Source organism: Grammomys surdaster, unplaced genomic scaffold (assembly GCF_004785775.1).
Source record: "Grammomys surdaster isolate TR1022 unplaced genomic scaffold, NIH_TR_1.0 271, whole genome shotgun sequence".
Lineage (NCBI taxonomy): Eukaryota > Metazoa > Chordata > Mammalia > Rodentia > Muridae > Grammomys > Grammomys surdaster.
Genome location: NW_021604712.1, coordinates 2,135,691 through 2,147,787, shown reverse-complemented (window position 1 = coordinate 2,147,787; position 12,097 = coordinate 2,135,691). Strand labels below are relative to the sequence as shown.

At 40.6% G+C, this 12,097-nt stretch overlaps 1 protein-coding gene across 6 annotated transcripts in view; it reads right to left on the bottom strand.

The window, feature by feature from the left end:
* Positions 1–12,097, bottom strand: part of Chd2 (chromodomain helicase DNA binding protein 2) — a 126,893-nt gene that overhangs the window by 81,194 nt on the left and 33,602 nt on the right. For all 6 annotated transcript variants that reach the window (XM_028776654.1, XM_028776655.1, XM_028776656.1 and 3 more), the window contains 3 exons: positions 6,891–7,122; positions 2,657–2,743; positions 809–870 (listed from right to left, as the gene is read on the bottom strand). In XM_028776654.1, the coding sequence (XP_028632487.1) occupies positions 809–870; positions 2,657–2,743; positions 6,891–7,122 (381 nt within the window). The remainder of the gene's footprint in view (positions 1–808; positions 871–2,656; positions 2,744–6,890; positions 7,123–12,097) is intronic.

The following is a 12,097-nucleotide window of genomic DNA, read 5'->3' as shown; positions in this document are numbered from 1 at the left end:
ATGTGTGGTGGTATACCACTGTAATTCCAGAATTTGGAAAAGAGGCATAAAGACCAAGTGTTTAAAGTCATCCTCACCTACAAAATAAGTCTTAGGCTGACCTACAGCACTTGAGACCCTATGTCAAAATAAAAAAGAAGGCCCATGAGATGGTCCAGCAGATAAAGGTGTACACCTCCAAGCATGGTAACCTATATTCCATCCCCAAACCTACATGAAAGATTCTCACAAGCTGTTCCCTGACCTCCACATGCACCCTCACACATACACATATACATACACATACAAAAATAAAGACTTTTTCAATTGAATTGTAAGAAAATAATTTCCATAATTAATGAGCACAGAACTAAAGTTTTAGCTCACTGGTAGAGTGCTTGCCTATAGCATATGTGAGGATTTATATTCAATCTCTAATGCTTCAAAAAATAATGTGAACAGAATATAATTTGTTGTAAAATATTTTAACTCTAAGCTCAAGATCTACAAACTATAATCTTAGAATTATATGAAAACATGTATTTCATAATAAAATGGGTGCCCAAACAATATGAATCTTACCATAACATGAGATTGGCCAATTTAAATCTGGTCCTTACTTCACAAGAACACAATGTCTACCTTGATATTTACTTTCAAGAAAACCACGTAACTGAGCTCCTTAGTCTACCAGCACTTGAGAAGCTGAAGTTGGAGCTCTGACACACTTCAACAGTGTCTTGAGACCTGGGACAGACAGAAGACTGTCCCATAAACGCAGACGTGTTCAAAACCGTCAGATGAGGTCATTTCCTATGGAAAGACTTACTGTTTTTTCAGCTGCCTCTGGCCTCTTCTCTTCGGACTCCCACTCTCAGACCCGCTACTCGCCTTGGGGGGAGGGGGGAAGAGAAAGGATTAGACTTTAACTCACGGGGAGCCTTTAGACGGCATGGAGCCTAAGCACTTGCTAGATGGAGCACTCTTCCTTTGCTTTGAAAACAGTGTCTGTTTCTTCCTCATGTCTACACTTCAGAGTCACTGAGAGCAGCAACATCAAATACAAATACAACTAACTACCCGTAAATGCTCTGAACCTATTACGTCCAACACAGTGAGCCAGGCACCACCCAGGAACTCAGCACTTGACTTGTGCCTACTAGAGCAGAGAAATGAATTTACAGTTTACATATTCTAAATATAAATTTAAAAGCCACATGTGCTGGCAGTAACTATACAAGCCATTGTAGATTTAACAACATTTAAAAAATACCAATTGTAATGAATGTGCCTTAAAGGCACTGTCTACTGACTTAGTCACCTTAGACGCGATTAATGAGCACCAGCAATCAGGAATGAAGAGCTAACAGCACTATGCCAAGGAAGGGTCATAGTCACAGACAGTGTGACAGCACATTCCCCCAAATGAACCAAAATGGCACTGTTCCTACTGCTGTTAGTCTTGGGTCCTGCTAAGGATGTACTGATGTATACAACAGGAGGAGAATACACATGTAACTGGATATACAGAATATGGTTCAGTGGTCTGGGAGCTATGGGGAGGGTAGCACAGGCAAACCAGCACAGAAGCCACTCAGAACTCAAACAGCATAAACATCAAAGTGTTGAGGTGAACTTGATTTTCAGAGGACACTTCCTAAAACCTGTACCTAACTCCCCAGCATTTGGCTATCAACATATAGCTTCCATCAGAAGAATGTTATATAGCTAAGAATAGCAAAATCCTCCTAAGGCAGAAAGGGGACAGTTCACTGAGACAGGAGTACGAATTTACTCTACAAATCTAATATGAAAAGATTTCACAAAACAATGGTACAATCTGGGAAACATGAAACAAGTCCACCTCTATAGATGTGAGAACCCAATACAAAATACTGGCTTTAAAAATCACGAGTCTGAGCACTAGGGATGTAGGTAAGACATAGGGTGACTGCTTAGCATGCTCATCACTAAAGGTTCTGCCTCATCACTAAAAAAGTACTCCATCTCTCATAATTAGACCAGAATATGAATATATTAGAAACTAATTTTCTATCTCACACTACAACTTACATTAAGATAAACAAAATATACTGAACACTCCTCTTTCCTTTCTCTGAAGTGAATCTAAAACCACTTCCATGTTCCATTTGTTCAGCAAATAAGTTGTTCACTTAGACAAAATACTAGATGTCTAAAGTAAACTTAGGGCTGGTGAGATGGCTCAGTGGTTAAGAGCACTGACTGCACTTCCAGAGGTCACAAGTTCAAATCCCAGCAACCACATGGTGGCTCACAACCATCTGCAATGATATCTGATGCCCTCTTGTGGGGTGTCTGAAGACAGCTACAGTGTACTTACATATAATAAATAAATAAAAATTAAAAAAAAAAAAGAAAGGCATAAAGTAAACTTAACCACAATCAGACTCAAACTCAAGTTTTAATTAAAAGCCATATAACACCATAAATCCTGGATTGAAACACTAATTATTTGGTAAGTATTTTTTACTTAACTTCTTGCCCTACTTGGCAGTTCACAGAAAGGCCCATTACAGGCACTTTTAAACTGCCACACCTGAAGCTGCCTCTTTACTAGTAAAGCACACCAGTCAGTCACAGATGAGGTGAGAAGGGGACTGAAATGCACCCCTGGAATACTATTTCTCTTACTTACCTCTTCCTTAATATTAAATCGGGATGGTTCTTGTCTGCTTCGATTTGACCTCCTAACCCCATAAACATCAGGATACTCTTCCCACATCTGCAACATGAATAGACTGCACATGAGTACTTTCCCTGACTCCACTCGCTATCTTATTTTCATTATCAGAACATTGATTTCAAATCAAACAAAATCATGTAAATATCCAAAGGGTTGTTTTGCTACATTTGAGAGAAAGTTAAGTAGCATGTTTTTCAAAAGAATAAGTATTAGCCCAATGAAGAAAGTTGTAACAATGTCCTCGCCACTATTAAATCTATCCTGAACACCGCTAATGTCAGTAAACTAAACTGGGGCGCTGACTACTTCCACTAAATATAAAGTACAGAGGAATTCTAAATTTCCTGATGCTTACAGTTTCAACTAAGAAACAACAAACAAAAACAAGAAACCCAAGCAGAGGGGGCTCACCGAATCCAGTCCCACAAGGGAGAGTGCCAGCTCCAGATTCTGGAGAGGAGGGCCTCTGCGTTCTCCCTGGCATACCTGTTTAGTCCACTAGCAGCAGTTAGCCCTCTGCCACTCTCCAGGATTTGTATATGTAACCCTAAAGGAGCATCTGGCTGAGGTGTTTAGTTTTTATACTCTCTTCCCCAGAGATTACTATGCTTACACATGCTCTGTGCTTTTTATACGAAATCAAGAGAAAGCAAAAGAAGCTGAATGGACTGCGGTACACTGGTATGAAGACATATAATCATGTTTAAACATGTAGAAGAGATGTTAGAAAACCAACACTAGAATTCGTGGCCTTTATTAAAAACAGAAACTGCACCCAATGTCATGAAAACATTCAGAAAAAGACAAGAAGTCACTGAGGCCAGGAAAACGTTTACAGGGAAGAATGTTTTCTTTAGGGAACCAGACAGTAAACATTCTAAGCCACGTGGCTATTTCTCTCTAAAACTGTAATAGGAAATCAATCACAAAGTATCCAAGTGTACTGGGCAGGGAAGGGAGGGAGCATGACACCAAGTCCCAAAACATGAGGCATTTCCAAGTCTACAGCAACACTGGAAACAAGTCCAATTATTTCTCCTAAAGGTTTTAATATGATGAATAAATTTCACATGCCTAGCCAAGAATGGTCCTGCATGCCTTTCAGCTCAGTGCTCAGAAGGCAGACAGGCAGAGATCACTGTGCTTTCAAAGCCAGCCAGCCTCTTCTACACAGTGAGTTCCAGGACACCCAGAGCTATAGACTGAAATCCTAACTAGGGAAAAAAAATAGAAAATGGGGTAAAAAAGCCGAAATTCATAAAAGATTAACCAAGATAATAAACAAACAAAAACCCCCACAATACCACTAAGCAAAGGAGGGTAGTATTAAACAATAAAAACCAACCAATCAAAACAAAAACAAAAAAAAAAAAACCAGCTACAGTAAACTGAAAAACAAGGAATAACCTAAAAAAGTTAAAAGTGGTCCAAGAATAGGCATTTCAGGAACTATAATCCAATGTAATTTTGTAATTCAATGTTGTAAGATTCTCAAACTCTTGGCTTTAGGACTCTCCCAATTTTAAAGGTCAAAATACCCAGCCAGGAGTTAGGAGTACAGAGAAAGAAAGAGGTGGGTAACTGCACAGCACACTAGGCCACACGGTAGAGGAAGGAGAGGGAGGCCTGTGCTCCAGCCTCTCTGCCCATATCCACACCTGTTTCTTTCTGGACCTCAGCTACCGAGGAGACAGTACGTGTATGATTCAGAAGACTTCTGGAGCGCGCGTTCACTGACTGAGGCAGCTAAATCAGGCTGATGACAACCCCATCACTCTCCTCACTCGGAAACTGTCCAGGCACACCGGCCCAACACGGCATCTTTGATACATGTCATACTGTACCATTTACACCCCAAAGCGCCTTGTATTATTCTCCTTTAGAGGCCATCTGATTCTGCTCTTCAAAAAAGGAGTAACTTGAACTCACTCACTACATGGGTAACGAACCTTTCCTCCTGTTAAGGGAAGGCAGGGGAAGCTAGCATGTAAAGAAGATGTACATAGAAAGTAGTGGTTTTGGAATGTCTCATTTAAGGTAATCGTCTATGAGGCCCAGCCACATAGAATTATCTAATTTTACCTTTTTAGGACTGCTCACCTTAACCATAAAATGATTTTAATATTCCTGAAGATGCAATCTTATCTTGAAATCCTACAGATGTCTATATATGTATATATGTATTTATTGGGTGGTGGAGGCTAAATATGCAAATCTAATCTCAATAATGCTTTCCTTAAGCCAGGCATAGTTCTATACAACAGCCTGTAAGTCCAGCTCCAGTAGATTAGAAACCTTCTTTTGGCCTCTTCAAGAACCAGCACACACATACATATAAATAAAAATAAACTATCTTTTTAACAAAAGCCAGGAGCAGGGGTGTAGTGGTACATGCCTTTAATTCCAGTACTTGGGCAGTGAGGCATGTGGATCTCTATGAGTTCAGGGCCAGCCTGGTCCACATATAGTTCCAGGACAGCCAGGGCTACATACATAGTAAGATACTGTCACACACACACACACACACATACACACAAAGCCAGGTATCTTGGCACATGTGTTTAATCACAGTACTCAGAAGATAAGAGGCAGCTATGAATTTGAGGTGTCTGGGCTCCACAGTGTTCCAGGCCCGTCATGGATTTATAGTGAGATCCTGTCTCGAATGAATAGATAAGTACATAAACACACACAAACTCTAATCTAAACGTCCCTATCCCTAGCCATCAGCATCCTGAAGCCACCTCATGCCCCATAAAAGCCAAATACCATTATGCAGCAACTTTGCTGAGAACTAAAATAACTGTTCAACCCCAGTCAGCCTCAAGAGCGCCAAATGGATGACTTTTAACTTCATAGAGTCTGAAATTTTTCACTACCGCCTAAAATTTAATATCATCTATAATATGAAAAGTAATTAAAAAAAAAAAAAAAGCTGGGCAGTGGTGGCACACGCCTTTAATCCAAGCACTTGGGAGGCAGAGGCAGGTGGATCTCTAGGTTCAAGGCCAGCCTGGTCTACAGAGTGAGTTCCAGGACAGGCCTGGCCTATAAAGAGAAACTCTGTCTCAGAAACTCTTGTCTGGAAAAGCAAAAAAAAAAAAAAGTAATATTGCCGGGCAGTGGTAGCACACGCCTTTAATCCCAGCACTTGGGAGGCAGAGCCAGGCGGATTTCTGATTTCAAGGCCAGCCTGGTCTACAGAGTGAGTTCCAGGACAGCCAGGGCTACACAGAGAAACTCTGTCTCGAAAAAAAAAAAACAAAAACAAAAAAAAAAAAAACAAAAAAAAAAATTAAAATATAATGACATAAAACTTTATTCAGTTACTTTTTTTTTTTAAGTGGAAAGCAATATTCTTTTGTATTTTGAGTGGTTCACACACTTCTGTCAAATAAAATCTTACAAGTTCATTTGTGGTGGGCTGGGAAGTACCTAAGATGGTAAAGTAAACATCAACAATGCTCAGACCCAACACCACAAAAAAAGATAGGACATGCCTCTTATCCCAACAAGAGGCAGAGGAAGGAGAAGGAGCTGCTCAAGGTCATCCTGGCCTTATACCTACATGATATCCTACCCCTCCCCCCCCAAAAAAAGTTCAGACACCTGCTGGTGAAGCCGCACAATCACATAACTCTTTTCCACCAAAAAAAGAATGTATTCCAAGGTTTGGAATCAATGTGAAAATGTTATGCACCTTAATTTTTGCCTTTTGAATTCTTTGCTACAAGATTCTTTTCTAATAAGTAAATGGTAACTACAATTGCCTTTGTTCAGGCTGTGCTGTGGTTTGTTCTCTATTACTCAGACAAGAAAAATTCTATGGCAGTGTGATGGCCCAGGCCTGTAATCCCAGCATGAGGACAAAGGAGTTCCAGGCCACACCAGGCTATACAGTAAGACCCTCTCTGAAAACAAAGGACGAGGGAGGGAAGGAAATACTGGCCAGGCATGATGGTGTATACCTATAATCTAAGCACGTGGAAGACTGATGCAGGAGGATTAAGAGTGTAAAGCCAGTCTTAGCTGTCCTGAAAGCAAGTGCCAAGTTAGCCCGAGGTGCACGAGTCCCTATCTTCAGAAACAAAAAGACATTGTAATCAACGTTCTTTGGAAACACTCTGCCACTCTGCTAACTGGTCCTAGATAGTAGCAAATTTGCAATATCCAGCTCAAGAGATACCTTCTTCACATCAGCTATCCGTTCCTTCTTAGAGGCAGGCTTCTCTTTGGCTTCTGGAAGGACTGGCTGGGATTTGGAACCTGCCGATTCACTCTCAGACTCTGATTGGCTCTCAGAAGATTCCGAACTGCTATTGGACTCGCTGCCATGTCCACTTCCGGGATCGCTGCCCTGCTCACTTTCAGACTGACTGCCAGAGTCTGAAGCCGAAGCTTCTTCAGAGGCTGAATGACTTAATAGAGAAGACAGGCGGAAAGAGAAAGACTTAGAAACATTTAAAACTGCCACATAAACTGCTTTTTTAAAACCTCTGGTCTTCAGACCGTAATTTCAGCAAGTTAGCATCCACATCTTCAAATTCACTTTTATTCTTGGGCTGCATATAATGCTTTCCCTTTCTATCATTTTTCAACCTTTACTTTGGAATCTTTTGATACCAAACATATACCAGGTATTTTACACATTTCACACAACCAGGAGTATATTCATTCAAATGAGGTAAAACTATATAGCTCTGAGTATTTAAGAAACTCTCTGACCTCACTAGAACACTATGAATTGTCTACTAAGTCACATCTGTTTAAGTACCAAATGCCCCCTTCTAAATAAAAGGTTACAAATTTCAAAAATAACAAAAAATAAACCCACCCCAAAAGGAAGGCAAACATCACGTCTGTGGTTCTCCGTGACAGGTGATTGGCTCAGGCTGGGATCTACACTACCCATCTGCAGTCCAGAAGCCCAGCCTCCAAAGCTACGATTCTAATGGAAATGAATGCGACCACAAGGCATTCTCAGCTAAGGTACACACCCTGCTCCCCTCCCCTTCCTCATTCCAAACTCTCAGAAAAGAACAATCCTGAGTAGGTAAACAATCACGAAAGCCACGTAGACACAGTAGCCTGAAGCTTGAGAGGGAAATTCCCTATTTACCAGCACTGTATCTGCCAAATGAGAGCTGAGGTCACTTAACAAAGGTCTATGAAAACTGGGCAGTGGGTGTAACTGGGTTGGTAGTGTGCATTCAAACATAGCAGGGCACCCTGGTGGTGGTGGTGTGTGTGTGTGTGTGTGTGTGTGTGTTCATATATGTATGTATATTTGTGCAGTGGTACATACTCAGGAGGACTAGAAGTTCAAAGTCAGCCTTTGCTACATAACAAGTTGGAGGCTAGCCTAGAATACTTGAATACATGAGTCCCTGACAAAACAAGAGAGGAAAGAAAGAAAATAAATTACTGGAAACTTGCACTGACCCAAATCTACAAAAAGCACATTACAGTACAAACGCCTTTACAACAAGATGAAAATGGAAGAGCTGGAGAGATGGCTCAGAGGTTAAGAGCACTGACTGCTCTTCCAGAGGTCCTGAGTTCAATTCCCAGCAACCACATGGTAGCTCGCAATCATCTGTAATGGGATCTAATGCCCTCTTCTGGTGTGTCTGAAGACAGCAACAGTGTACTCACATACATTAATATTTTTTTTAAAAAAGATGAAAATGGAAAAATTATTCTCTAAGGAGGAAAGACAATAGAAACACAAACTGCCTGACCACCTAATGCCAGGCAATATGCTAAATATTTTATACATGTTTTTCTCCAGAACAAACCTATGGAGACAGATTTAAGGAACTTTGCCTTCTCCCTCTTGCTTAGGCATCTGTACTTTATCACACCTCTCACTTTCTAGTTTTACCTTTTCTTTATTTTATGTCTGTCACTATTCTGCCCACATCCATGTCTGTGTGCCTTGTCTGTGCAGTACCTACAGAAGCCACTTGGATCCCCTAGGACTGGAGTTACACACTGTTGTGAGGAGCCTCAAGGCTATCATGCTGGGGTCCTCTGAAAAAGCAGCTAAGGCGCTTATCTGGAGAGCCATCTCCCCAGCCCCCAAGCTGTGCCATCTTTTAACTAGTTCTAGCCACCTAAAGAACTATGAGCATCGTATGGAAGCTATAAAAGCTGCAGTATTTCTACATAAATGCTCTGAGAGTCTGACATCTAGTCTCAGAACTGGATGTCTTAGATAAAGTTCTCCCAGCTAACAATACCACAAAACACAGAATACTAAAGGACTCTGTTAGCTCTGCACCACCATTTGTACACAGAGATATAGAACCAGCTGCCAAATTTCCTTACAGAGATTCAGAAGAGGCATCCTCCCTAAGATGGAGGCAAGAGAAGAATCTGGAAGCTAGGTAACTAAGTACTTACAGCCCTGCGCTTACAGCCCTGAGAAGACACCCTGGCCTGGTCTTTGTAGCCATTTCAGGATGAGCTAGAAAACAAAGGCTCTGACAAGTCTCGTGTATGAGTGTTTTGCTTCCATGTATGTGTATGTACCATAGGCCCGAAGAGGGTATCAGATGCATTGGAACTGGACTTAAGACAGTGGTAAGCCTTCATGTGGTTGCAGGGAACTGAAGCCCAGGTTGTCTACAAAGACCAGTCAGCCCTCTTAGCTGCTAAACCTCTCTCCAACCCCCAGCTCTCTCTTTACCATTCCTTCCCTCATTCCCATTTGCTCTGTGTAACACTTGCAAAGACATGGCATAAATTGCAGTACCATTCACCTCCAAGCCCTGTACAGTGCTTATGCAGCAAGCTAAGTATCTAACCTCGAGGGTACCATCTTCTGTAGGAATGCAGGCTTTGCTGGCTGTCTCCTGTGCTGAGCTCAGCCTTAGACACTTCCAAATGCTGAGCTACCACTGCGATTACTGCCAGTGAGAAGCGATCAGCTTCAACTCTCAACCTGTGCTACCTCTCACACAGTGATTCCTGCCCCTAGGAAAAAGAATCCAAAGCCCCAGCAGTTGAGTTAGGGGTGTGGCTCAGTGGTACAGTGCTGTCTATTCATGTATAAATCTGAGGCTTGGTCCCAACACCAATTAAAGAATGATAAATCTAAGTTTTTGTAAAGCCCAGCTATTTATTGAACACATTACCTTGTCTCTCATTTGTCTTATCCTATAAAAATAATGTGGTTACTTATCAACCTCCAAACAGGCTTGAAACCTAAGGCCATCTTCTCAATATTCCTTGTGCCTGGTGTATTAGTGATTAGTGACTGAAATAATTTCATTTTCCAGCTGAACTCCAGACAAATAAGACTTGTAAATGAAATTACATGACAATCATCACAACTAAAATTATCAGCACAATACAGTATAATCAACATACTCACTGAGAAAAGAAATATTCCAATATAACTGAAAAATACTAAACTACCAGTTTACCATTCCAGAAGAAGCTACAAGAGAGTTTTAGTCTACTGCAGAATAAACTACAAAAACTTAGTCTTGTGCTGAAAAGCAGGACTCATAGCAGATGTGACATAATGTGTCAATGCCATGTCAGAACAATTCCCTATCAACTGCCTGTCACATAAGTACACTGTATTTCAATTCCACTTTGGTCATATTCAAATTATCCTCTTAATCAACAATCTATAAATATCTGTGACTCATTTCTGTTTTATCTGTATTTCTAAGCAGAATATTTAGGTTCTTTCCCCACTGCTCAGTATAATCAATAGACCTATAAATATTCTTGAATATACCTTCTTGGACAGCTGTGTTTCTGCTTGTGTAAAAGTGACCACTAGAAATGTTCACTGCATACAATTATCACAAACACCCACATACCCATCAGCACACATTTATGTACGTACATGCTAGTTTACACACTTGTTAAGAGTGGCTCATTCTGTGGGAAGGCACATGCTAGTAGATTATCCTTTTGCTTGTAAAATGAAAAGTAAAAAAATAAAATACTACAAAAGCCAAACCAAAGAAAATAAAGTTAGTCACCTGTGAAGCTGAGGAAAACAGATGTAAGCAGAGAAGATATGGGCATTTCTGTGGCTTTAATGATGAACTCATAGCTGCTTATAACTCTTAAATATTCTCAAAGTATCAACTAGTTCACTAACTAATACAAACACATCCAGAAAAATGAAATCAAGGCAAGAGAACAAAGCACGTAACCCTATACAAGACACTATCTCCAAAAATCGATTTAAAAAAAGCGGGGGAAGAAAGGAAGGAAGGAAGAAGGAAAGAGAAAAGGAAAGAAATTTTTGCCCAAGCCAGGCCTATCATCACAAAATTATAGCAAGCATGAAAGATATGCAAAGACTCCCTATCTAAAACAAAGAAAGGAGCTTTATTTTGGACAAGCAAGTTAGATGTTAAGATAACATATTCCAAGAGAAGGAGTGATTTTCATAAAAACCTTAATAAAGGTTTTTGGGAGGAGAGGTTGTTTTGTTTTGTTTTTAAGCCTCTGTGCTGAGATGATAAGCACAGAGGACGACGAGGTCCTTACTGTTGAAAGAACGAGTTCCTTCTAAAGCCTGGAATAGAGAGAAGCAACAGCTGAAGTGACAGGACATTCCCTAGCCCGAGTAAGCCTGGGTACGTCAACTCTACACGGGAACTTTCACATGGACTCACACGGATTCTCTAAGACTAAATAAACAGGGCAGCCTGGCATGTGGTGCAGGCTTTAGGAGCAGCACTTGAGAAGCTGAAAGTCAGGACACGACCTGTGTCCTATACCCAAGGGGTGGGCAAATTCAGTTCATATGTGACAATCCTCAAATAAAAGGAGTTTCTGCTACAATAATAATAATCTGACCTTCAAGTCTTAACGGTTATAAGGCAGTCAAAACTTAAACTCACATGAGTTATCTACCACAGCCCCATAAAAGGATACTCACTTGAAAATTACTCAAACGCTATAAACTGCAAACAAAATTTATACTTTCAACTGGACAAAACAATGTGTATGTCAAAAGAGAAAGAGACAAGAAAAGGGGAAAAAACAGCTCTACTGAGGTTTTTAGGAAATGGATCTCTCTCAAACCAACAGGGTCACTTCCATTTCTTAAAGTATCATTTTCAAAATGGCCACAAGAGGACAGCACAACAACATTGCACTTAAAAGAGAAAGCCTCGAGTTCTCAGTCCAAAAGCGTCCATTTCAGCACACTGGTGTTTATTTTCCTAACTCACAAAATGGCTGAACTGGTGAATGCAAATCTGAAGAATACAAGGAAGTTCCACAAAGAGCTATCCACATAGAGTTCACATTATAAATATAGTGTCAGAAATAGCAACGCCTGATCTTAAATGAGCTATGGAGCTCTATGGAGCTCCTGTGTGTTAATGACATCTGAGAACACACAGAACCTGCACC